General features: G+C 37.1%; 1 protein-coding gene and 1 long non-coding RNA gene across 2 annotated transcripts; both read left to right on the top strand.

Annotated features, from left to right (window-relative positions):
- Window positions 1-11,392: 11,392 nt before the first annotated feature.
- LOC149587328 (uncharacterized) lies at window positions 11,393-19,291 on the top strand. Its single transcript, XM_089863337.1, has 5 exons — window positions 11,393-11,666; window positions 11,743-11,814; window positions 17,681-17,812; window positions 17,903-18,030; window positions 18,921-19,291. Exons 1-5 carry the CDS (start codon window positions 11,601-11,603, stop codon window positions 19,000-19,002), a joined length of 480 nt encoding a protein of 159 aa, XP_089719463.1. The 5' UTR covers window positions 11,393-11,600; the 3' UTR covers window positions 19,003-19,291.
- A 2,483-nt stretch (window positions 19,292-21,774) lies between these two features.
- On the top strand, window positions 21,775-22,576 carry LOC149587327 (uncharacterized). Its single transcript, XR_016380334.1, has 2 exons — window positions 21,775-21,883; window positions 21,964-22,576. It is a non-coding gene; the product is annotated as an uncharacterized LOC149587327 (long non-coding RNA).
- The last annotated feature ends 2,473 nt before the right edge of the window (window positions 22,577-25,049 follow it).

The following is a 25,049-nucleotide window of genomic DNA, read 5'->3' as shown; positions in this document are numbered from 1 at the left end:
GATCAATGTGAATATGCCAGCTCGCAGAGCTGTCATTTGAACGTCCATCAGCGCATTCACCGTGAAGAAAAACCCTTCAAATGTGATCAGTGTGATTATGCCAGCACTCACAAGAGTAGTTTAATAATGCATCAACGCGTTCACAATGGTGAAAAACCCTTGAAATTAGATCAGTACGACTATGGTAGTAATCGTATAAGTAATTTGATCAGACATCAACTCATTCACAGTGGTGAAAAATCCTTTAAATGTGATCAGTGTGACTATGCAGGTGCGAGGAAGAGTAATTTGATCAGACATCAACGTTATAATCATATGGACTAATTAAGCGGATTACTCAGCAATTTAGAACTTTTAAAGAACCATTTCAAAATGTGTTAATTGCGCAACGTGGTTTCATTTTCGTTTTACACATTACGGTTCTTGACAACTGTAGTAGATACTCGCTAAGAAAAAGTTTTCGTTCGTTGAAAAATAGTAAAAACCTATCGTTACTGAATAGTCACCGGACGGGCTATGTGGTATTACAAAATTGTGGAATGTAACTAGCCTAACGTCTTAACGGGAACTGGCAGTGATACTATGTTTGTGTTAGTTCTTTGTAAAATCTTCACGAACAATATTGAATATAACAACGAATATATTCATTAACAATATTTAATATTGAAAATGATATATCAGTAATGCTTTCTTCGCTAGAAATAATGATATTTTTACCACAATAATTGATTAACATGTTTCTGCTTTGAATCTTAATTTGCTTCTTTAATAACTTCATCGTTGTCGTCACTTCTTGTGCTAGTTGGTCTCAGCAGAAACAGGAGATTGCAAAATTATCGCTAAGCTTAAATTTACCGTTGCTTGTGTTTTGTTCACTACTTTGTAGGTGTTATCATGCACCTACGGAGGTTTAATGTCAGAATATTGCTGTTCATATTGTCAGGTGTATTTTTTGTACGTTTATTATGGGAAAGTTCGCATTCTGTATAAGACTGTATTACGCAAAGTTCTAACGTGGAATGAAGTTTGTTCTTTATGACATACACAGTCACAATTAGTTAATTTCCGAATTCGACGAAGCTGCAGGGTCGATATCAGTAACACCTGAAATTCAAAGATCTTCAACTCGCCATTTTCTGGACCCTTCTTATTGAAATAAAGGGGAAGAGATGTAGAAACACTTACCCCTGACGTCACATTTAATGTATTTGATGTTAGAAGCTAAGTGACATATACGTAGCTATAGACCCGATTGTAAACAAGTTATCTTTGCGTTGTGTGAACGAGTAAACAACGAATTAATAGCCAATTTAACGCGAGGAAGGAGGAGCGGGCGGTTTAGCAAAGTTGTAAGCCCTTACTCTTACCTTCAATCAGATATTAGTATGGAGTCTATGTCCTCTTAATGATCCCAAGTGTAAGAAATTTATGTATTTCTGTTTAAACATTTATTCTTTAGATAATGTAATGTGCGAATCTCATTAATATTTATTTGTCTCTACTTTTGCTTGATCGAAATTAAAATTCGCACATGCTAAACATCTAAAGGCATAAAGCAGACTTGCGTTGTTTCTAAATAGTGACTCTGACGGTTCTTTAAGTTTAACTAATCTAATCAGGAGGAAAACTTCCATTCCTCCTCCTTGATCAAAACCGTTGACATCACTGCAAATATATTGAACAGTCATAGATTCGTGCACCTCCTAGGTTTACGTTTAATATAAATCAAACAAATAAATATAGAATCTGTTTTATAAGTCTTTTTTTTACAGTTTTTTTCATCATATTTTTGCCACGTTCTGAAGGTATGCATTAGGTTAGGTAAGGTCAAGTCTTTGGAGACCGCTGTTCGACTCGGACAGTGATTATTTTTGTTTACGATCTTGTTTTCTTTGTCTTTGTGTCTCTTTAAGCCTAAGCATAACTTGTTTTATCAATTGCTTTTGAACAGTACAATGTTTTTGAAGCGTTATTATGATGTCATTTGAGGTTTTAATTTATTTCTTTTCTGTAGGAAAATCCAAGAAAAAATGTTCAACTCGATACAAATATTCACCTGAATATGAAAGGGATCTTGAACTTGACATTCGAAAGAATACCAAAGAAAAACGCTTCAAATGCGATCAGTGTGATTATGCAAGTACGTGGAAGAATGATTTGTTCAGACATCAACGCATTCACAGTGGTGAAAAACCCTTCAAATGTGATCAGTGTGACTATGCAAGTACGTGTAAGAGTGATTTGACCACACATGAACGCATTCACAGTGGTGAAAAACCCTTCAAATGTGATCAGTGTGACTATGCAAGTACGCGGAAGAATGTTTTGAACATACACAAACGCATTCACAGTGGTGAAAAACCCTTCAAGTGTGATCAATGTGAATATTCAAGTACGCGGAAGAATGTTTTGATCATACACAAACGCATTCACAGTGGTGAAAAACCCTTCAAGTGTGATCAATGTGAATATGCCATCTCGCAGAGCTTTCATTTAAACGTCCATCAGCGCATTCACCGTGAAGAAAAACCCTTCAAATGTGATCAGTGTGATTATGCCTGCACTCACAAGAGTAATTTAATAATGCATCAACGCGTTCACAGTGGTGAAAAACCCTTCAAATGTAATCAATGTGACTATGTAAGTGCGAGGAAGAATGGTTTGTTCAGACATCAACGCATTCACAGTGGTGAAAAACCCTTCAAATGTAATCAGTGTGACAATGCGTACACGCAGAAGAATAATTTGATCACTCATCAACGCATTCACAGTGGTGAAAAACCCTTCAAATGTAATCAGTGTGACAATGCAACTGCGAGGTAGAATGTTTTGATCATACACAAACGCACTCATAGTAGCACGGCCGGTTTAAGCAATTTTGCACCCGGGGGCCGAGATAGTGTGCGCCCCCTTAAGTCGGAAAAAACGGAACAGCAAATGTCCCTAAGGGGGAATAGTTAAACTCAATGCGCCCCCACCAGGCCTTGCGCCCGGGGACCAGTGTCCCCTGGCCCCCCTTAATCCGGCCCTGCATAGTGGTGAAAAACCCTTCAAATGTGATCAATTTGAACATGCGTGCACGCTGAAGAATCAATTGATCAGACATCAATTCACTCACAGTGGTGAAAAACCTTTCAAATGTAATCAGTGTGATTACTCTTTCACACGGAAAGATGATTTGTTGAGGCATCAACGCGTTCACAGTGGTGAAAAGCCCTTCAAATGTGATCAGTGTGACTATGCGTGCGTGCAGAAGAAAATTTTGATCAATCATCAACGCATTCACAGTGGTGAAAAATCCTTCAAATGTGATCTGTGTGATTATGGCAGCAACCAGAAGTTTCATTTGATCAGACATCAACGCACTCACAGTGGTGAAAAACCCTTCAAATGTGATCACTGTGATTATAGCAGCGCACGGAAGAGCTATTTAATCCGATATCAACGTAGTAATCACTAGGAATAATAAAATGGATTATAGTTAAGAGTACTTAGCAAACTTGGAAAGAACATTTACTAAATGTATTGCAGAGCTGTGCTAATTAATTAGTTAGCTAATTGAATTTCTAATTAATTAGCAAAATTTACTAATTGAAAATGGTAATTGTATTTTAATTACCTTAGTGCTAATTGAGAAGTAATTCTAATTAATTAGTATGAATCGGAAAGGTAATTATCTAATTAAAATTTAATTAGATTTAGGATTAACTAATTAGCTAATTGAATTTTCAATTAATCTTTTACGCCAATTTGTTGTAAAAAAATCGAGGAATTAACTCTTGATTCATCTATTTGAATATGAAAAAGCCTTATTATATCGATGAGGAAACCTTAGTGCTACTCTAAATTTTTCAGCTCCTCAAACATGAGAGAATACTAGTACTAGTAGAAAATTTCGTAGTTCGCAACTGCCCCATTTCGAAATTTCCACTGTTTTACCTACTGGAATTAATAGCAGTGCGCATGTATTTACTACTCAGGGGTCCATTATAGGAACTGTGGGAAGAAAATGAAGAAATGAGACAAATTTTAACATGACGGAAGGCTCGAGGCTTGTCTCATTTTTCGAGAATAATTCATGGCTTCCGTACCCGTTTTTCAATGACATTAAAACATTAAACTTTGCATTACCAAAGTACTAAATCCATGGGCACTTTTAAACTTTTATGTTTACTTATGGTCTCTTTTTTACCTTAATTAGACAAGTAATTAATTAGAAATTAGTAATTCTAATTAATTAGTTTGATAAATAAATGCCTAATTTCTAATTGAATTGAATTAGTTTCTATGTCTAATTGCTAATTGGCTAATTAATTAGTTCATAAATATTTCCCTAATTGCTAATTCTAATTCAATTAGTTGTCAGCTAATTAGCACAGCTCTGATGTATTGTATTACAAAATGTTTTTATTTTTTGAATAAATATTACTGTTCTTAACAATTGTATTTGGTAATTTCTAAGAAAGCTTTCCATTCTTAGAAATAATGTAAGCACCTTTAATTACCATACTGGCTCTATGGTTGTGTGCTTTAAATATGCCGCAGCATTAAAATGGCGGCCGGAACTAACCAAATATCTTAACGGGCAACGCTGAACCTTTTTAGCCACATCGTATGATGAACATATACGATGTGGGTCTTTGTTTGACCTAGCCTGTTGTCATTCTCGTAGTAGTAGTATTGTCAAGAGTAGCGCCTTTGGTAGTATAAAATTTTTCGTTCGTCATTGAAGAGTCAATGGGAGAGAATTGTGGTGAGGTCATATTTTTCGTTCTTGTTTTTTAAAATGATGGGAATTATAATAGTAAGTTTAAACATTGCATTTAATTGTACTAGTCTGTGTTATGTTTTACTTTTGCTTGATATATTTAAAGCGAGAGAGAGGATTATGGTATTGCCTTAGTTTATATGGAAGGTTTAATACTTCCTTTAAGATACCCGTCATCCGTCGACAATAAATAAGGGTTTCACGCTTTCAATCCCTTTCCCCTATTTCAAAATTCAATGTAATGGAGGGAGTTTTTAAGAAGCAAAAGCAAGTAAATACATTATATTTAGAATGTGTCTTAAGGTGGTGTTTATTATTAAAAGTTACGTTTATTTCTCTATAAATCGAGAAGAATTTCAGAAGAAAGTACTAGCTTGTGGCCCCGAATATCACAATTATAACGTAAGTACATTTATTTAAGTAAGGATTAAGGGTTATAATATTTTTAGGGTATCGAGGGGCTATTCACTCCGATTTTTTTGAACTTCTTTTAATGGGTATTTCGTTTTACCACTGTTAAAGTATGCGCATCGTGGGGCTACTCACTCATATTTTCCGTTCGTGTCACACTATTACAATCATAACATAAGTAAAGTAAGTAATAATTTTAACAAACTTAAAGGTAGCGCATCGAGGGGCTATTCACTCAAATTTTCTGTACGCCTGTTAAGTACGGTACGATGTGACTACTATTACGATTCCAGCCCTTTAGTCGTCTTGTTTCTACAAGTAATAATAATAATATTATTATTTTGCTAGTTATTCATAAAACCGTTTCGAACGGATAGTAAAGTTTATTAGTAGCAATATCGATTTAAACGCTTTATTTAATATCAATTAATATTACAACTGGAATTACAGTAATTATATCTTCGTTTACCGTAATAATTGACTAATTTTATTGTTCATCTCCTTTTTAAATTTCTCGAAGGTATTATTTAGTTTCGTTGCTTATGGCAGTACTGATTACTCATACCGGAAACTTGATTCAAATTGCGTTCAATATTTTTCTCAATTCCTGCCAATCTCTTCTTAGGGCTGTGCGAGCCTTGAATTTTTGGTTTGAGTCGAGTCTCGAGTATTGATATTTTCCTTTATCGAGTATCGAGTAGTTGGAAAATTTGTTTCGAGTATTTATCGAGTAATTCAAGTATTTCCACACTTTCTGTTAACTTATCTCTCTCATAATAGACATTTAGTGTAATTTTGATCATCCACAACTACTTCAAACAATTCCCAGACGGTATTAATATTCTTCCCTTTAAATTTAACCAACTTAATTCCTCATTAATATCTTCTTCGGAATCGCATTCCTCGTCGAAGTCACTTCTAGCCATTGTTATACTTCGCGCAAGTCCCAAACGAAAATTAATGATAATAAATAAAAATAATAAATAAATTAATAAAATAAAAAATAATAATAATAGTCAACGCCCCTTAACTGTATTTTATTACTTTTACCAAGATATTAATAATAAAATTAACATTACGCGATAGCATTTGATTCTGAACCAAATCGTGGGGCCAGTAACTCTTCGTAATCCCACAGTAATTAGCCCCTCGTACCATCAAAATATTTAAATTTATCTCACCTTTTTGAAATCATAGTTACCCTGTCATTAAAATCTAATTTAATCGAGATTAAATTGGGCTTATACTTCGTAGTAACGCGTATTATAACGTACCTCGCACACCCTGGTACTCCTTTGAAATCGTCCTTGATTCTATCAAACCTTACAAAACATTTCTTAACATTGGGAAGACAATCATCGTCATTCTTCATCTTTTGCTTCATTCTTTTCCCCTTCGAAACAGGAACGCTTATTTTCGATAAAAAAACGGCTGTAAACAATTTCATCAAACCCCTCGACAATTTTCTAAACTAACAAGAATCGGTCCCAGCAAATAATCTATATCTATATAAATCAAAGTCCTGACTGACAGACCGACTGATAATCAAAGCCCAGCCCAAACCGCTTGCTCTAGAAGACTGAAGATTTGCTGGAATGTTACTCATAAGTAGTAGGTGCGCACAAAGAAAGATTTTTCCAATCCACCGAGTCCGCCATCTTAAAAAATGGTGCCCAGAAATGTAAAACATTTTCTCTATGCAACAAATTACGCGCGTTTCAACCGATTTAACAAATATTTGTTGCGTGGTCATGTGATGCGCGTAACCAAGTTAACTAGGTGGGCGTGCACGAAGCTCCCATCGGAGAGACCGAAACGAGAGAGCTCTAAGAACAGGCAGTCGACGACTCCCTGACCCCTATATCCTCCTAAGTTCCATTTATACATTATTCCACCATCCCTTGTTAAACATTATGCATGTCAAAAATCCATGTTAAAAACTTTAATGTTAAGAAAGAAAGTAAAAATTTCAATTGAATCGGCATTGGTCTAATGATATTTGAAGTTCTTAATCCTTTTCTGAACTATTATTGCATTTTACATAAATTCGGTGGCAATATCTTCTCTCGCTATCAGTAACCCAGATCAAAATCCTGTAATGTGACCATACACTACTGCCTAATACGCAGTGGCGTCTTAAAGGGATAGAATCAATCTTTTGACTACCAATGAAAAGCTTTCATTATTTTAAATCAGATAGAACCTAAAATTACGTTTTCAAAAATATATAGACATTGATAGTTTTAATAACTTAACTATTTTCAATTAATTTTTAAAAGTATTAGTTTTCGGCGCCGCTCCGATCACTGCCCCCTCTACAGTCGTTTGCAAAAAAACGAGCGAAAAAACTAAATTACTCCCGCGACCCTCCTTCGCCCTCGGAGGTACAGTAGATTTACTCCTAAAAGTAGTTTTCATACTATTCTGCATTTTCGCCAAATTAATATAACTCATTTCGATACGGATGCTTTGAAAGTTATAAAGGAAGGTAAATAGTTTCAATGTAATTTTGGTGTTCAAAGTAATAATTTTTCTATGTTTAATTACAATTAAAAATATGTTAAAGCTTAGATTAGGGCCATTAGGCTAAAATAAAGACATATCATTATTATACATGGAAGCTAAGTCTTTGTCAAAATAGTGCAAAAATGTGGTGTTTTGGACATTGCCTGTAACAATTTTGACAAATCTCTATCATCCTTACTCTACAACGTAACCGAGAGTTAAGAGAACAAAGGATAATAAACATGAAAAATCAGAATTATGTTTACAAAGGTCTTCTCAAATATGCGCCGCTTCCCCAGTGAAGGTGAAAAGCTACTATACAGTGGTCTAGAGCTCCCTACATTCTCCTATTTCCAAACAACCAATGAATCAAGAGACATTAGTAACGTCACTACGTGAAAAACAAGTTGGGCGGTATTTCGCGGCTAGTTTGAATTTCAAAATATCTAACGTACTTTTCTTAATTTTAAACGTTTCAATTCGATATATTTTTTGGCACACATAATTTTAGGCACATTTTTTACCTAAAACTGCCCTCATCTTGTACTAGTCGAAAAGCATTGAGAGTATCACTTTAAGTCAAGTGGAGGCCCCAAGCGGTAACCATTTTGGGGCCCCCAAACTCAAGATATTAAAATTAAATAGTAGTTGTAAGAAGGAATTTATATAAGAAGGCCGGTGCGCGCGTGATAGTCGACAATCCCCCTTAATGAGTGGGAGGGGGGGTGGAAAAGGAGCCGGGACTTATTATTTTATCTTATATCGTTTTTTGGGTCGCCTGAGAGCGCTCCGAGATCGCTCCAAATTTACGTGTTACGTCATCGCTCTAGCTCGAGGGAATGAATGTAGTTGCTCCGAATGAAAGACAAAAGTTTTTTTCAGAGCGGTTTTGTGACGTCTTCAGGCGCTCCGTCTCTAGACTCGGAGCGGTTGGGATCAATCCGGGAGGAAACCGGGAGTGAGCGACTGGGTCATTGAAAGACGAGCCGCCGTCTCGGAGTAGCTCGTTTTTACCGCAAAGAAAAACGCTATATGTTTTCCACCATCTATTTCTTTTACCTTTTCGTTAAAGGGCTCCTTCGGACCCTTAGACACATGGCCCCACGGATTTCCGAACCCCCCTACCTAGCCAGAGAGAGGGAGTGTACTGAGGAAGATCGTCTATGAAGAGGGGATGGAAATCCGCGGGGCCATGTGTCTAAGGGTCCGAAGGAGCCCTTTAAGTCTTGGTTTGGTTTTTGGAACTCGCGAAATCATAGGTACACTTGATTCGATTTAGAAACAATTACAGAACGAACGATTTTTACGTAGAGACACATATTCAAAATCCATCAAGTTAAGTATGTTCAAAACCTTTAACTAACGTGTTCATGGCAATTAAAAGCAACCGTCGTAAAGTTTGAGCAAAGAGGAGAGAAAGACGGAGAGAGAATCGGTATAGGCAGCCGTGATCCATGCGTGGTGAAAACGGGGTTAAATATACGGTACACCGCGGCGCCTGAGCGCAGCTTTCTCGCGCATAGTTGACGTAGGGGATGACAGAGATAAGGCGAGGGGGTCAATCCCCCATGCGCAAAGGATGTGCGTCCTAAAACTAAACGTAAAGAAAAATGTTTTTACTACCCCCCCCCCCCCTATTTTCTCATTTTTCGGCGGATTTTATAAAGCACGTTTCTATCTCCCTCGCTCTCTTCACTTTGGTTTCAGCACAACGGGCAGCCTCCATTTTCTGTTTTCTTTGCTCGAGGTTTGCTTTTTCTCTACTCGGAATCATTCGCGTGCGTATAACCTATCCCCATGGGATCCAATGGGAAAGCGCAGAGTAATGACGGGAATGAAAGGGGTGGGGCTTACTTGTCCACTGACACCGGCGTAAGAGTAGAAGCGTAAAATCTCGCGATTTAGGTCTTCTTATATAAATCCCTTCTTGGTGTAATACTGAAAGGGAAAATATTCGTCATTTATTTCCTTTTAAAACTATTAGTCTCTCCATTTTTTACTTTAAAAAAATTGATAATGGAAGAAAATTAATTCTGCTCAATTCGGGGCCCCATGGCATCCCGGGGCCCCAAGCGGCCGCTTAGTCCGCTTACCATTAAACCCGCCTGACTCATACGACTACTGACAACTAGTACTACTGAAAACTCAATGCCGACTCAATTTATAAATTGAGTCGGCATTGCACAACTAGTACTGGCTATGGTCTAGACTGTCGACTACAACAGAAGTTTATGACTTCTTATCCTGGGAAGTATTGGACTCGAACCATATCCATCTCTGTTAGCCAACTTCTTATAAGGTCCTATCACCGCGCCACCTACGGCATTTCCCTCATTTTGAGTTGGCAGGCTGATTTGCGCGCCAGCAGCGGGCAAGAAACGATACTTTAAGGTGTGTCCTGTGGTTTGAGGTAACGAATCAGAAACGGTGACAAGAACAGCTGTTTTAATAGACTGCTAGAAATTCCGGTGGGGTCCTAGGGGTAATGGATTTTCATAGAGTTCTAGCCAGACGGCTTTTCAACGATTGGCGCTGAAGAAGTTTTGAACACGCCCCACAGTTTGAGTGCCACAGCCTCTCGGCGTGGGAATTTTTTCAGTAGATTAGATAGTTTTCCTAGTGGGGAGGAAACTTTCGACCCTCTTTTACGATTGCCATAGGCAATTTTGACCAACAGGGATGGATACTATATAATGCCTTAGTGTCCAATACTTCCCAGGATAAGAAGTCATCAACTTCTGACTACAAGAGACTCATTCTAGAGTATAGACGCTAGACAAGATCAATAGTCAATAGACTACAAAACTTTTGTAGGGAAGTTGTAGCCAAGGAGTACTAACTACCTATGAGTAGAATTGGAAGAAAATGTAAAATGTGTTGAGCTAGAAAAATTCTAATAAGGAACCCCGGAATAATAATAAACTGGTCCCACCGTCTATTTTTTCCAAAAACCATAATTAATAAAGTGGTCCCTGGGACCACTGACCCCAAGTTTTGGAATAAATAAACTAGTCCAAGCAATTAATAAACTGGTTTTGGACCAGTGGACGTGTGCTATTTCTAAGTCTGATTCGAATCAATGGAATCGTCCGTGAGCGTATGATCGAGTGGGCTATGACTTTTTTACTTGGAAGAGAGTGTGATGGAGAATTGGAGATCTCATCTTTATACCTATAAAGTAGCCTCTATAAACACATCTATGGCAACTACGCTCTCCGTCTTTCTCCGAGTCTCCGAGCATCCTCACTGTTTCTGTATGGGGTAATACGGTAAGAAAACGTCAAAGATGCCCACTATGTTTTAAAAATAGAAGCTACTCCCATACAAATACAATAGTGCTACGCGGCAGAACTTAATAACCAGATATGGAAGGGTAGTGGCGTGCGCAAGGTACTCTGGGAGACTTTCATTGCCGCACATGTACCACCAACATTTTACTCCAGCCCACCATCTCCTCCAAGTTAACTCATTGAGTTCCCATGGAGCAATGAAAATGGGAGAAGTAGTTGCAGTCATCGTTAAAGACCCTTTCAGCAGTATCAAGGTCTGCAATTTTTATTTCTCCTTGATAGCGCACATTCGCCTTGAGAAGTTCAGATTTAGAATTGAATAATTCTCTCTTTGAAGCACTTAATTTAAAATTTCAAAAGGGAAATTACGGAATGCCCGTGCCGGGCTGCCGTCTGCCGGCGTGCCGTCCTTACTTATACCATCGTCTGCTACCATGACTGCTACACAATTTAAACCGAAATTGGCCCCAACCTAAAGGGGTTTTGGATTTTCGCATTAAATTTTATTATTCTGTAACTTGTAGCCTTTCTATCTTCTCACTCAATTTTTTGACAACACTGGGGGAATGATTTTCGTAAAGGATTTGTTGTTTGTTTTTGATAAAATAGCTCTAGTTTGAAAAGTTATGTCTTTAGAGTCAGACATTTCCGAAATGAGTTCTATAAGTCTTCAAAGGGTGGCGCTTAAAGAGGTACTTGAGAAATTATTGGACTATCCGTGGTTTGCACAGAAATTTGGAATTTCAAAAAACTGGACTTTGTTTATAGGAAATGGAGGAGAATTATTGCAACTGTGATCACTTAAGCAAAGATGATCAAATAAAGCAACTAAAAGCCAAGGTGAGTTTCAAAGCCTATAGCGTTTGGGCCAGTACAGCATGAGCCATCCAATCTAGTATCCCTTTAAAGGGACTGCAAAGAAGGCATCGGTGTGTGGCTAAAAATTATTTGAAGAAATACGTCACGGACATCACGTGATGCCAAGATACAAAGGCTCCTCATGCAGTGGAACTGGACATCTAGTCCTTTGTTTTTCGTGAGATCGCAGCGCCAATTCCATGAAATAAAACGAACTAAGCTTCTTTGAACCACGCTTCTCCTAGGTCACGTGCCTCTGACGTATTTCAAATAATTTTTACCCACCGCTGATGCCTTCTTTTCAGTCCCTTTTAAAAAAAGTCTCAGCCCTGACTGTGGTTTAGTATTAAAAAAACGGCACTAGATGCTCCCATAGTCAAGGGGTGGAGTTGACTGACCCAATAAGCTTGTCAAAGATTAGGTCTAGCTCCGCCCTTGATTATGATTTCTGATTGGTTCCTGCCTTTGGCTACATAAAATTGGTGTGTAGAAGGTTAATCAGTGTGTTTTGGGCGCCACAGGAGCTGACATTTGCTTTAAAGTATAAATCGCAATAGAAAAACGATGGACCCTAAAAGGCATACCTTACACACTAGCACACTTTACACACTCTTCTGAAAAACGCTAATTCGTACATTGAATATCATTTTTCACACTGCAAACTCGTACTATACATCCTAGCTGTCAGAACGATGCACAAAAGCTTAGTATACAGCATTTAAATTAATATCAATTGAAATAATAACGTTGTTCAGAGTAATTAGAGAATATTAAAGAATTTTGGTATCTGTACGAACTACGAGGACTTCTATCAACCTTAGTGCGAAGAATCCTGAGTCGACGGAGGTGTGCCTTTTCCATGCCGTGCACACCTCTCTTCTCCTCGGCGGTGTATTTTGCACACCTCGTCGACGACCAAGGCGAAGAATCTTGGGCCGTCGAGTTTTAAGGAGGTGTGCCTTTTCCATGCCGTTGCACACCTCTCTTCTCATCGGCGGTATATTTTACACACCCCGTTGAGAAGTCCGATGACTAAAGTTATGTTCGAAGGCATAAGAAAAGAAAAAAATGTTTGCGAATTTAATAAGTACTAACAATCTATGAAACTTGTAATCATTTATTTGGAGCGTGATATTCCGCAGAAGCCACAAAACTGATGTACTTAAAGAATTTTGCTTTTTGCACGAGGTGTGCTATCATTCATGCCCTTGCACACCTCTCTTCCGACCGGCCGTGTATTGCACACCTCGTCGACGACCAAGGCTTAGTGCGAAGAATCCCGGGCCGTCGAGTTTTAAGGAGGTGTGCCTTTTCCATGCCGCGCAAACCTCTCTTCACATCGGCGGTATATTTTACACACCCCGTCGAGGACCAAGTACGATGGTATTTGTAAAGAAACTTCTTGGCGAAGTATATAACATGAAATATAAGTACCGATAATTTGACACAGTAAAAAAAACTGAAACCTTTTTTTCTATATTAAAAATCTACGAAACTTCTAATCATTCTTTGGATGCCTGAGATTCCTTAGAAGTGTAGAAGAAGTTTAAAGTGAACTTCTCCAGAAATGAGTTTTTCTCCATGGAAATGGTACTTATTGGTCTTTAAAATTCATTAACAATTATTTCTAATTATTTTTTTATTATTTTGATAGGATTTAATGGAAAAAAAAGAAAAAAATCGATTTCTCAGATAGCCTTTTTGGTTAATTTTTCGGAAATCTTCTCCAGAAATGAGTTTTTCTCGATGGAAATGGTACTTATTGGCGTGTAAAACTAATTAACAATTAGTTCTAATTATTGTTCATCATTTTGATAGGATTTAATGGGGAAAAAAGATAAAATCAATTTTTCAGATATTAAATTTTCTGAAACTTCTCCAGAAATGCGTTTTTTCTCCATGGAAATGGTACTTATTGGTCTCTAAATTTAGTTAATAATTATTTCTAATTACTGATCCCGACTATAAGTCTAATTAAAGTTTCCAATTATGTAAATTTGGATTTCGACCCTTTGGCTACGTAAAAAAAAGGTGAAAATATTCTTCAACTATTATCACCTTAATAATTATTATAAGAAATTCGACAAACACCTTGTCAGACACGATATTAATCCAAAGTAAAACTATTTATTAAAATTTTAAGGATTTGTTGTAAATGATAATTACAAGATAATTATAAAACTTCTCCAGGTGTTTAATTGTGATAATCTTACCTTAGGTTTAGCAAGATAAAATGTAGGCCCAAAAAGTTTAAAAAAAAGTTTTGTTTTTGAAACCTATTCAAATTTGTTAACTTAACTTCACACTACTTTTCAGCCTTTGCTAGTGCTGTAAAGTTATGTTGTGATAAAGTGCACCCCTTGGTTGGGAAACCTTGGGTCTAACTCGCAAAAAATTATCCACCTCGTAATGTTAAACTCCATATAGATTAAAATTACGAGATTGGATTGAGTATAAATAGAAAATCCCTGATGTGATTTATTTAATGGGTATGAAATTATGAATATAAAATACATGACTGGATTTTCTTAATAAAATTATAGAGATTTAAGTAGTAAACTACACTTCCTTAAGGATGCCCAAGGGTGAAACATTTTTAAATATCGTGGAATAATTATTAGAGTGGTTGAATAGATCGGTTTTTTATCCTGATTAGTTTTTTCAACTCGTGTATTTAAATTAATTTGCTCAGGATTGGTTAAAAACAACCCTATGCCCAGGCTGACTAAGTTCGGAATTTTTTGAAACGCCCGCCATAAAGATGGACCATACATTCTCGCCACTGTCGAGCAAGTCTGGTAAAACAAATGTGCGGATAAAACTTAATAATTATTTTTAATTAGGATTAATATCGTGTCTCATAAGGTGTTTGTCAAATTTCTTATAATAATTATTAAGGTGATAATAGTTGAAGAATATTTTCAACTTGTTTTTACGTAGCCAAAGGGTCGAAATCCAAGTTTACATAATTGGAAACTTTAATTAGACTTATAGTCGGGATCAGTAATTAGAAATAATTATTAACTAAATTTAGAGACCAATAAGTACCATTTCCATGGAGAAAAAACGCATTTCTGGAGAAGTTTCAGAAAATTTAAAATCTGCAAAATTGATTTTATCTTTTTCCCCATTAAATCCTATCAAAATGATGAACAATAATTAGAACTAATTGTTAATTAGTTTTACTCGCCAATAAGTACCATTTCCATCGAGAAAAACTCATTTCTGGAGAAGATTTCCGAAAAATTAACCAAAAAGGCTATCTGAGAAATCGATTTTTTTCTTTTTTTTTCCATTAAATCCTATCAAAATAATAAAAAATAATTAGAAATAATTGTTAATGAATTTTAAAGACCAATAAGTACCATTTCCATGGAGAAAAACTCATTTCTGGAGAAGTTCACTTGAAACTTCTTCTACACTTCTAAGGAATCTCAGGCATCCAAAGAATGATTAGAAGTTTCGTAGATTTTTAATATAGAAAAAAAGGTTTCAGTTTTTTTTACTGTGTCAAATTATCGGTACTTATATTTCATGTTATATACTTCGCCAAGAAGTTTCTTTACAAATACCATCGTACTTGGTCCTCAACGGGGTGTGTAAAATATACCGCCGATGTGAAGAGAGGTTTGCGCGGCGTGGAAAAGGCACACCTCCTTAAAACTCGACGGCCCGGGATTCTTCGCACTAAGCCTTGGTCGTCGACGAGGTGTGCAATACATGGCCGGTCGGAAGAGAGGTGTGCAACGGCATGAATGATAGCACACCTCGTACAAAAAGCAAAATTCTTTAAGTACATCAGTTTTGTGGCTTCTGCGGAATATCACGCTCCAAATATATGATTACAAGTTTCATAGATTGTTAGTACTTATAAAATTCGCAAACATTTTTTTTCTTTTCTTATACCTTCGAACATAACTTTAGTCATCGGACTTCTCAACGGGGTGTGTAAAATATACCGCCGATGAGAAGAGAGGTGTGCAACGGCATGGAAAAGGCACACCTCCTTAAAACTCGACGGCCCAGGATTCTTCGCCTTGGTCGTCGACGAGGTGTGCAAAATACACCGCCGAGGAGAAGAGAGGTGTGCACGGCATGGATAAGGCACACCTCCGTCGACTCAGGATTCTTCGCAGCAAAATTCTTTAATTACATTAGTTTTGTGGCTTCTGCCGAATATCACACTCCAAATAAATGATTACAAGTTTCATAGATTGTTAGTACTTATAAAATTCGCAAACATTTTTTTCTTTTCTTATGCCTTCGAACATAACTTTAGTCATCGGACTTCTCAACGGGGTGTGTAAAATATACCGCCGATGAGAAGAGAGGTGTGCAACGGCATGGAAAAGGCACACCTCCTTAAAACTCGACGGCCCAAGATTCTTCGCCTTGGTCGTCGACGAGGTGTGCAAAATACACCGCCGAGGAGAAGAGAGGTGTGCACGGCATCAGGGTTGGCAACTACCTATCCAGTCCGGTTTAAACCACCTGGTTTAATCCGGATTAATCCACTTAAAAAATCCACCTAAAATATCCGGCTTAATTATGAATGGGGAAAAATCAAATTTGTGCCATAAAAATAATTAAAATACAACCAGAAACAATTAAGGCAAACATATATGAAGCGATAACTAAAGATTATTTATTATAAATGATAAAACTAATAGTTATGTTACCAGTTACTGTCCAGTTTCAGCTTAAAATATTTTACCAGTATCACTCGAACTTAAAGCATAGCGTGGTTCCAGTGGATCCCCTACAGGTTGACTTTCCTTACGAACTCCAGTTTTGGCTTGGGAAAGCTAGAGCCATTTGTGGGCGGGATTTATACGTGCATGTATAAATCCCGCCCACTAGCCTTTGCCAAGCCAAACCCGGAGTTTAGAAGGAAAGTCCCTTTGTAAGGGATCCACTGGAGCCGCGCTAGTGTTAGGTTCGTGCACTTAGGAAAGAAATAGATTTCAGGAAAACATTTTAGCAGTTAAACGATTTTATATTGGAACCGAGGCTAGGGGTCGGGTCGGGGAGTGCCCCAAAACTTATATAAGAGCTAAACAGAAGTACTTTGCCTCCAAAAAAACCTAAAATGACTCATTTTTTAAAAAATCCGGATAAATCCAATAAAATCCGGTTTAATCCAATAAAAACCACTGGTCTGGATTTTATTCAAATTATCCGGATTTTTGCCAACCCTGCACGGCATGGAAAAGGCACACCTCCGTCGACTCAGGATTCTTCGCACTAAGGTTGATAGAAGTCCTCGTAGTTCGTACAGATACCAAAATTCTTTAATATTCTCTAATTACTCTGAACAACGTTATTATTTCAATTGATATTAATTTAAATGCTGTATACTAAGCTTTTGTGCATCGTTCTGACAGCTAGGATGTATAGTACGAGTTTGCAGTGTGAAAAATGATATTCAATGTACGAATTAGCGTTTTTCAGAAGAGTGTGTAAAGTGTGCTAGTGTGTAAGGTGTGCCTTTTAGGGTCCATCAGAAAAACCTTAAGTAAACCAATGTTTACTTGTGGGTGATTAGAAACACCATAAGCCTATCACCATAGGCTTATGGAAACATATCTCTCGACCATTTATAGTGTTATTAAAGGGCACCACAAGAGCCTTGTGGGAGCTCTATGCCTACACACACAAACTGCAGCCTTGCTTATAGTTCTTGCAAAGCTCTCGCGCCCGCAAGCCTCTGGTGGAGCCCTTGACGAAAAACCCCTTCTGATCCCCCCTTAGTTCACGTCATTGGTTTCTCTGTTTTCTTTCTGGACACTTTAGAAGACATTCTGCGTAGAAGGAAGTCCTATTTTGTAATGCAGCCTATTTTTTTCAGTGTAATGGTTTAATGTCAACAGTGAAAAAAGAGAGAATGAGAACTTTGTTTACGATAAATGAGAAACTGGATGAAATTGAAAGGGTCAATGGGGTCATTAATGAGTTGGAAAGTGAAATCAAGGACCTGATGGTTTGTAACATTCTTCATTTTCATAGTCGATGTGCAAGAGAATCAGGTTAAAAGTATTAGTTCAATTATTGTTATTTGTTTATAACTTAGGAGGAAAGTGAAAGAGCCAACATTGAATGTGTGAAATTAGAACCTGTTGAAAATGATTTAGGACTGAATGAACAGGAATTATCTCATCCTGTTCTGATAAATCAACAAACGGAAGAACAAATACAAAGGTATTTAAAGCAAACAAGGGCTCGTAATAGTAGCCACATCGTACGAGTGGATAACCCCTCTATACCTTACCCTAATGAGTGGATAACCCCTCTATACCTTACCCTAATGAGTGAATAGCGCTATCTTTTTCAATGCTTAAATGATGTACCGTGCATAAAATCAGAGTGAATAGCCCCTCGATTCCCTACTCTAAACAGTGATTAAATTATAACCGTATAAATTTACTTATGCTGTAATTCTAATATTCCGGCGAATCGAAGAACAGATAGTTTTTAGGGATAATCCCCTCGATCAGTTTACAACATAGACTTATGCCGATGCACACTTATCGCATCTTATAAATTTCTAATAAAGACTTATGCCCAGAAACCTTTGAAAGAGAAAGTTTAGTTATAGTGATTACGCATTTTAGTGATTATCCCCTCGAATTACCTTTAGCAATGCTAAAATGATCAAACGCATAACGCTCATTTAACACTATGTTAGCTCTGTCTAAACCCACATTTGAATTAACCGCCAAAACGTTCCAGTCAAACATAACATAGATGGCGATAGCTACCGAACGAGAACGAAACACATGAGGAGCGCGGTAGGAAACGGGGAAAATCGTTATTTATTTAATTAGCACATAAATAAATTAATAAAAACTGTCTTTGTACACAAAGACGCAAAAATGGAAGAGATAAGTGTAGAAAATTAACTGTTTGAAGTAACAGATATTCAAATTTTAATTTTTGAAGACGTGATTATAAAACATCAATTATTTGAAAAAATTTCTTATCTTAGTTTTTTTCACCAAAATTCCTTAAGTAAAATATTTTATCCTTAAACATGTGCATCATTTTAAAAATAGAAAACGTATGCATTTTATTTTCTTTTTAAAATTTAGAGTTAGTTTGAGTATTCGGGCCTATAAGGAGAATAAAATGTACAGAAAATCGTTGATAGCAGACAAAATAAAACAAGCATGAAAACTTAACAAAACGTGTTCGTTAATTTTAAAGTTTTCGAAGTTTCAAAAATTGACGTGATGTATATCTCTCAAAAGATCACGATCAAGCTACAGATCCTTTTGACTCTAATAACTACATCACAGTCAAAGGGCGAATGTAATTTTCGGTTCGCAATATTTTCAATTTTAAAATATAAAAATAAATTCTTCTATCTCTATTTTTCAGATATCCGAGTATTTGAACTTCCTCGAAGCAAATGTTTCTAGAAAATAAAAAGTAGTATTAAGGTAGTTTCTCTGAAATTTTTGTGAAAAAAAACTAAGATAAGAAATTTTTTCAAATAATTGATGTTTTATAATCACGTCTTCAATAATGAAAATTTGAATATCTGTTACTTCAAACAGTTAATTTTCTACACTTATCTCTTACTTTTTCGCGTCTTTGTGTACAAAGACAGTTTTGATAAATATCTGTCACTTCAGTCTTAATATGAATTAAAACTGTTTAGAAACTAGTATTTTAAAACGTATACTGAAAAGCAGGCGCTCCATTTAAGTCTTGTGGTGTTGCGCGTATATTAGTTACCACGTTTGAACTAACAAGGCCCTAACCATCTATTATAGAAGTATTAATCTTGATTGCTTCAACGCCCAGTCCAACTCAAATTGCCTTCCCGTCGTTTTCACGTGCAAAGCACAGTGGATGCAATAATACAAATAGATTCCGAAGACTTAGGCTAAAAAAATATTACGTAGACCTGTGTACAAAAACAATCTATACACCTGTGCACAAACATATTCCGTAGACCTGCGCTGGGTGACCACATTTCCTAAATTTTATAATTTTTCCTATTTTCGGATGTCTTCCTATTAGTTCCTATTATTTCGATAATTTTCCTATATTTTCCGATTTTTTGAAATTGTAGATATTTTGTGCGCTCTCACTTTTGGTTTTGTTATATATCACCAAAGCTATGGAAGCCTCTAAAAATATTTGTCAGGGAAGTCTGTGATGTTTTAAAGTTATAGCATATGTTTCTAAGATTACGTTCCATAAGTATGACACTTCCTATATTTCGAAATGCTAGAGACTTAATGAGAGCTAGTTCGAGAACGACGCGAGAATTGACTACACGTGATTTTCTACTCCATCTTCCTATTTAGTCTGTACTAAGCCTTTGACAGGGCCTCATCAGGCGTCGCTTTACGAGAAGCTATGACGTTTCATTTACGTCACTTCGAGACAAGCTCTCAGTTTCCAGTGACAAATTTATGTAACATATCTTACGAACTTATGGTTATAATTAAACCAAAGCTCCTTTGTAAATCTTGTCTTATTACTTTCAAAGCATTTGCAACCTATATTTTGCTATTTTTTCAAGAGTAGTTCTCTTGTCTTTTCCTGTTTTTTTTAATTATACATCTATATCTATATAAATCAAAGTCCTGACCGACTGACAGACTGACTGATAATCATCGCCCAGCCCAAACCGCTGGCCCCAGAAGGCTGAAAATTTGGAGGAACGTTACTCGTAAGTAGTATTCGCGTACTAAGAAAGATTTTTCCAATCCGCCGCCATCTTCATAATTGGCGCACAGAAATGTAACAAATCTTCTCTTTGTAAGAAAGTTCGTGAGTTTCAACCGATTTCACAAATATTTAGTACACTGGATTCCTTTAACCTATATATATATATGGTCTTTCGGGATCGATTTGTTGCCATCATTTTAAATGGCGGCCAGATATTTAAAAACCTTTCTTTATAGAATGTCTGCGTGTAAAGTAATAAAAAATGTCACGACGAGCTGATGGGCGACGCCGAGTGCCTTCGCTCCTAGGATGCTACAAAAATATTAGTCGACTCAGTAAAATGTACCCATACTTGATGGAGTTCTTCCCCAGTAGCACAAGCCTTCCGCATAACAGTCGGTTAAAGGTCGAATAGTCGGTTTACGGTCCAGTCAGCTGTACCATGCTTATTCCGACACTTTTCCGACTCATGAAGAAGACTACTTCTTTTAGTTGGCAATTCCGACATCTATCAGACAGTTGGAACAGAGATGGTTTAAAGTAGGCTTGCCTACCGTCTAGAAAATTCCAACTTTTTTTTTGCCAATTGATTACCGACTCTCTCGCGCTAGTCGGTATTGTGACGTTTAAAAAGAGTAAAATTAAAAGCAAAGTTATGCTTAGGCCGTTTAGTAACCGACATTTATCCGACAGTTGGAACTGTGGTGGTTTGAAGTAGGCTTGCCTACCGTCTAGAAAATTCCAACACATTTTTTGCCAAATGATGACCAACTCCCTCGCGCTAGTCGTTATTGTGACGTTTAAGAAGAGTAAAATTAAAAGCAAAGTTATTCTTAAGCCGTTTAGTAACCGACATTTATCCGACAGTTGGAACTGTGGTGGTTTGAAGTAGGCTTGCCTACCGTCTAGAAAATTCCAACACATTTTTTGCCAAATGATGACCAACTCCCTCGCGCTAGTCGTTATTGTGACGTTTAAGAAGAGTAAAATTAAAAGCAAAGTTATTCTTAAGCCGTTTAGTAACCGACATTTATCCGACAGTTGCAACTGTGGTGGTTTGAAGTAGGCTTGCCTACCGTCTAAAACACGTAACCCATTTTTGGCAATTGATTACCAACTCCTTCCCGCTAGTCGGTATGGTCACGTTTTAAAAGAGTAAAATGAAACCATGCACGTCATCATCGAAGAGGGCGCTGCTAGTGCGAAAGCAAGTTAGCCTTTCCAGTATCTCTGACGCGGCTGGGTCGTTAGGATGTTTAAACGAGATTTTTGTGGTCGAAAATGATTAGTTATAGGCTTGCTAACTTTTAATTTCATCGCTAAGGTTCTTTGTCACACTATATAAACTAGAAACGTCTTCGTTTGTCACGTAAGGTTTGAATTTTGTTCTTGAATTATCAATTTATCTTAGAGCCAATTTTATGCATAAGCCTTAGCTTTTTTACCTAGCTTCTCATCTGCTGGGAACCACACCCATAGAAAGTGAAACCAAAACTTAAACGTTTATGTATACCTTCAGTTTCTTTGTTTATTATAAAAGAAGCATGTGTTTTGGGGCGCTTGGAGTTCAAAAACCTTATATATTAAGTATTTTAAAGATTTTTGGTTGTGAAAATAATACTGAATTCCAAAATAGATCTCAATTTGTTTTAATTTAAGAATTTTTATGCGGTTTCAAACATTTTAAGAGAAAAATGTGTCAAGTAATACCCTTTAGAATTGTATGTTTTTCTTTTTCCTTAAAAAATCTGTAAGTGTATATTTTTCATTAAGATTTTTGTAATTTAAGAGATAGTAATTGGCCAAATCGAAGATATTAACAATGAATATTAATAAATGCTTTAATTGATGTAAATATTATACTCGCCCTGAAAAATTTTACTTTTTGTTAAAACCAATTAGCTAGGCAGCTAATATTTTCATTCGACTAGTCGTGTCATATAGAATACATTGTTTAATATTTGAAATTGTTATAATTGACCTGCATGTTACTTGAAATATAAAAAGTACAAATTCTTAAGTGTTGTTCATTGAAAATGTATTAAAGAAATTTCAATACTAGGTATCAGTATCCTTTACTATAAGCGAATGAAGCCTCGAGTTAAGGCTTGATCGTCGCAAAACCATCGGGCCTCGAGTTAAGGTTTGATCGTCGCAAAAGCGTCGGACTTCTTGCTGACAGGCGGTTAAGTCGACTCTCTAACGTGTTGGATGAGGGTCGAATTTCATTCGTGTCGTAACAGTCGGTAAACCAGTGGGCCATCGTCCAACCGGGCGGACCTTTCGATTCTCAAACCCTTACTCTACCTGCCCTTTACCGACGATTTACCGTTCCTATACTAAAAAGCCGCGAAATCGTCGGATTGAGCGCGGCTTTAGGTAGGCATAATGACGCCGACATATAGTCGGCCAACAGTTGTTTTATAGTCGCCTCATAACAGTCGGAAAACCGGCGGGCCGTCTTCCCTCCAGGCGGACATTTCGACTCTCAAACCCTTACTCTACCAGCCCTTTACCGACGATTTACCGTTCCTATACTAAAAAGCCGCGAAATCGTCGGATTGAGTGCGGCTTTATGTAGGCATAATGACGCCGACATATAGTCGGCCAACAGTCGTTTTATAGTAGCCTCAAAACAGTAGGGAAACCGGCGGGCCGTCGTCCCTCCAGGCGGACATTTCGACTTTCAAACCATTACTCTCCCGACTTATTAGTGACTTTTTACCAACTCGTCGGTAACACACAAAGCCGACCATGTAGGCCCTACGTCGGCAGTGCTACTGGGGTTACTACACTCAAGCGATGCCGCGGGTAACAGCTAGTCTCCCATAATTTCCTGTAAATAAATTGTAAATTTCCTATTTTCCTATAACTATTACAAGGTTATTTGTGGTAACCCTGAGTGCACAAACATTGTAACGTTATTTTGTTACAATATATAAAAATATTAGGGTATATAATTATTTTGAGAAAATATAAGAAATTCTAAGCTTTGAAATAGTTCCCGCGCTTCAGCTGTCAAACATGATATATGGGTCGCCAAGTTTTCGGGTACTTGGATCCGTGCTCGATAACTAAGCTTTAACGTGTGTACTGGGAGGGGACGACCTGCTGGACAGGTAGTCGCCACCATGCACATTTAGCGACCTTTATCTTTGTTTGAAGCACCGCTTTCTTCTACACGGAGACGGCGGGCCTGGACCTTGTCTGGGTCTCCGATCTTGGGAACCCCTTTCAAATAGAATTTTACAAAACCAAACCTTCTCCATTTTTAGCATTTAATCCCTTTTGAGAAATGAGTTGCCAATTGTCGAACCAAACTTTAAGATTGTTAACTATGCTTTTACTGTATATATTTTGTATTTCTGTGTTTAGTGGCCACGAATGGTCATTTATTATATTTGACAAATAACCAGGTTGTTACTGTATATATTTTGTGTTACTGTATTTTGTGGTCGCGGATGTCATTAATAACTTTTGACAGTTTCTGTGTGCGGTGCCGAAGTGCGCGTCACCAAGTTAAAAGGGGTGAATGGGTCAGCAGTGGTAAGGTCAGGTAACCAACCCATCCAATCATGGATACCGATCACCACGTGACCAGTTACGTCGGGTACCACGTTACCCTAGAAAATACGTCCCCCTTGATTGCTATTGGTACTTGTACCTAGAGGTTGATATACCTCTAAAATATTATTGGTACCACCTTTGGCCCATACAACACGGGTATGATAAAAACCCCTGCACGCGTTAAAAAGGGATAGACTTGATACTTTTTGATATACCCTAAAATGTCTCAATACGACTAGGCTTCTGAGAAAAGAGATGCAAGACCGCGAACTTAACCTTTTAAGAACTTAGAAAGAGATTAAAACTTTCAAAAACAGTCGGTCGAAACCGCGAAAAGAGGCTATGGCCCAAAATCATAAAAGAGGCATAAGCCCATAACGAGACCACGCGCCGCGTAATAAATCTATGAAAACGTAATGGACGCTTTGGAACTCTTGTGGCAATTCAGCCTCGAACGCTCGCCAACCGTTCATCAGAATGGACTCCTCTCAGGAAATGTATCGTTGTAAATAATTATGTTTATTATTTTAAACTATTTACATTAACTCAAATGAGTTAATGAATTAATCCCCTTTTGGGATAATTATTTGAGTGCATGTCTTAATCCTTACTTGGGTTAAGTCCTTGGTAATGATACTCTAAAGAGTCAAACCCGCCAGTCCTTATTTGGACTTATTTATCTGTCCTTACTTGGACCTTATAATCAATCCTTACTTGGATTATTATTTATCATAATAACTGTACTCTGAAGAGTTCTTACCAGCACTCAAAATTCTTAGTTACCATCCTTACTTGGAGGTAATGTAATAATCCTTATTTGGATTAATAATTAACGTATATTTAAAATTCAACCTTTAAACCCTTATTGGGACTAATTCGTAAATGAATTAAATTTACAATCCTTATTTGGATTAAACCGCATGACATTATTTTTCTAAATGGTTTCTTCCATGGAAGTTTTACATGCT

The sequence above is a fragment of the Phalangium opilio genome, unplaced genomic scaffold (genome assembly GCF_054372755.1).
Source record: "Phalangium opilio isolate 3A_F unplaced genomic scaffold, DU_Popi_V2 ptg001170l_1, whole genome shotgun sequence".
Lineage (NCBI taxonomy): Eukaryota > Metazoa > Arthropoda > Arachnida > Opiliones > Phalangiidae > Phalangium > Phalangium opilio.
The sequence above is the reverse complement of the archived record's forward strand: the minus strand, read 5'-3'. Positions and strand labels throughout refer to the sequence as shown.